This window comes from Poecilia formosa, unplaced genomic scaffold (assembly GCF_000485575.1).
Source record: "Poecilia formosa unplaced genomic scaffold, Poecilia_formosa-5.1.2 Scaffold63, whole genome shotgun sequence".
Classification (NCBI taxonomy): Eukaryota; Metazoa; Chordata; class Actinopteri; order Cyprinodontiformes; family Poeciliidae; genus Poecilia; species Poecilia formosa.
The window spans coordinates 2574965-2576504 of NW_006800002.1; the positions used below are offsets into that span (position 1 = coordinate 2574965).

A 1540-nucleotide genomic window follows, 5' to 3' on the forward strand; every position below is an offset into this window, starting at 1 on the left:
GGAGTACACTGAATCTTTTTATCGGACTGAACCACAAAAGATTCAAATAGTAGCAGATGTCATCCGCAGGTTTGAGCCTCTTCTATTTTCTTAATGTGCTTAGTTAAGATGTAGACCGTTTTTATTAACCACTTCAAAACACTTTTAAGACAATTAAAAACTGATTTCATACAAGTAAATCTGAAAGTAGTTATATACGTTTTTTTTCTCTTCAGGTCAACTTCGATCGTTGTGGTGGCTTTTACAGCCACTGGTGATATGAAACTCCTGTTCGAGGAGCTAAACCAACAACCTTCTCCTCCTCGTCAGTGGATTGGAAGTGAGGGCTGGATAACAGACCTTCAGCTGATGAGATTCAGTTTCTGTGCAGGAGCCATTGGAGTTGCTATTCAGCAATCTGTCATCCCTGGATTTGGAAACTTCCTGCTGCATCTGTCTCCCTCTGAAGTAGCCGCCTCCTCCGTCCTCACAGACTTCTGGGAGGAAGCATTCAACTGCAGCTTGAAGAAAAGTGAGAAACGAACATGATCAAGTCCCAGTTTGATTTGTGTTTTATTTAAAGAATCTTGTCTAAAACTAACAACAGAGTTAAAATGATCAAAGAATACTCATCTAATTTGAAAATATGCACAATTTTTTTTGTTATTTTCAGTTCTTGATACAAAAAAGAGGCTTTGTGATGGAACTGAAGACTTAGTGACTCTCAAGATCCCGTACACCGAAACGTCTAAATTCAGAATTACCAACATGGTGTACAAGGCTGTTTATGCCATAGCACATGCTATTCACACTGCAGTGTGTCAGGAAACTTCATCCACATCTAATTGTAAAAAACGATCAATGTTAGACTTAAGTCAGGTAAGATTTAATTTGAAAAATCATCTTGACACATCATATCATACTAAATAATTTCATTCAACAGAGTGCAGTTCTTGGTGCCCCTTCCATTATTTTATCGCATGTCCTCAGGTTTTTACCAAACTGAAGGAAGTCAACTTCACCCAGAATGGTTACCATGTGTCATTTGATGCTAATGGAGATCCTGTGGCTTTTTATGAAGTTGTCAACTGGCAGAAGAGTGAGAGTGGGATTATTGAACCGATAACAGTGGGGTACTATGATGCTTCGCTGCCAAAAGGCCAGGAGTTTCGTATCAACAGGAACTTAACTTGGTTGGATGGAGGCCTGGAAGTAATGGCAAAAATGCAACATTGCTGTTTGAAAATAGCTGTGTAGCACATGGTTACTTTTTTCCTAATTTCAATTTTTTTCTGTTTTCCAGGTTCCAGTCTCCGTTTGCTCAGAGAGTTGTCCTCCAGGAACTCGTAAAGTGTTGCAGAAAGGAAAACCAATCTGCTGCTACGACTGTATACCATGTCCTGAAGGAGAGATCAGTAATATGACAGGTTAACCTGTTTAACATGTACATTTTTACAATCACATATTTTAAATACTTACAACCATTTCTGACTTTATATTTAGATTCTGCTGATTGCATCGCATGTCCCAGAGAGTTCTGGCCTAATGCAGAAAAAGATGC

General features: G+C 38.9%; 1 protein-coding gene and 1 long non-coding RNA gene across 3 annotated transcripts in view; both read left to right on the top strand.

Moving 5' to 3' along the window:
- The window catches only part of LOC103139688 (extracellular calcium-sensing receptor-like), an 8518-nt gene that overhangs the window by 6218 nt on the left and 760 nt on the right, over positions 1-1540 (top strand). The window contains exons 8-9 of the mRNA XM_016672582.1: positions 970-1191; positions 1283-1406. Of these exons, the coding sequence (XP_016528068.1) occupies positions 970-1191; positions 1283-1406 (346 nt within the window). The remainder of the gene's footprint in view (positions 1-969; positions 1192-1282; positions 1407-1540) is intronic.
- Positions 1-1540, top strand: LOC107836502 (uncharacterized). Of its 2 annotated transcripts, XR_001662413.1 has the most exons (4): positions 1-69; positions 216-511; positions 1283-1406; positions 1483-1540. It is a non-coding gene; the product is annotated as an uncharacterized LOC107836502 (long non-coding RNA). The 2 variants fall into 2 exon arrangements; XR_001662412.1 differs by lacking the exons at positions 1-69; positions 216-511 and adding an exon at positions 887-1191.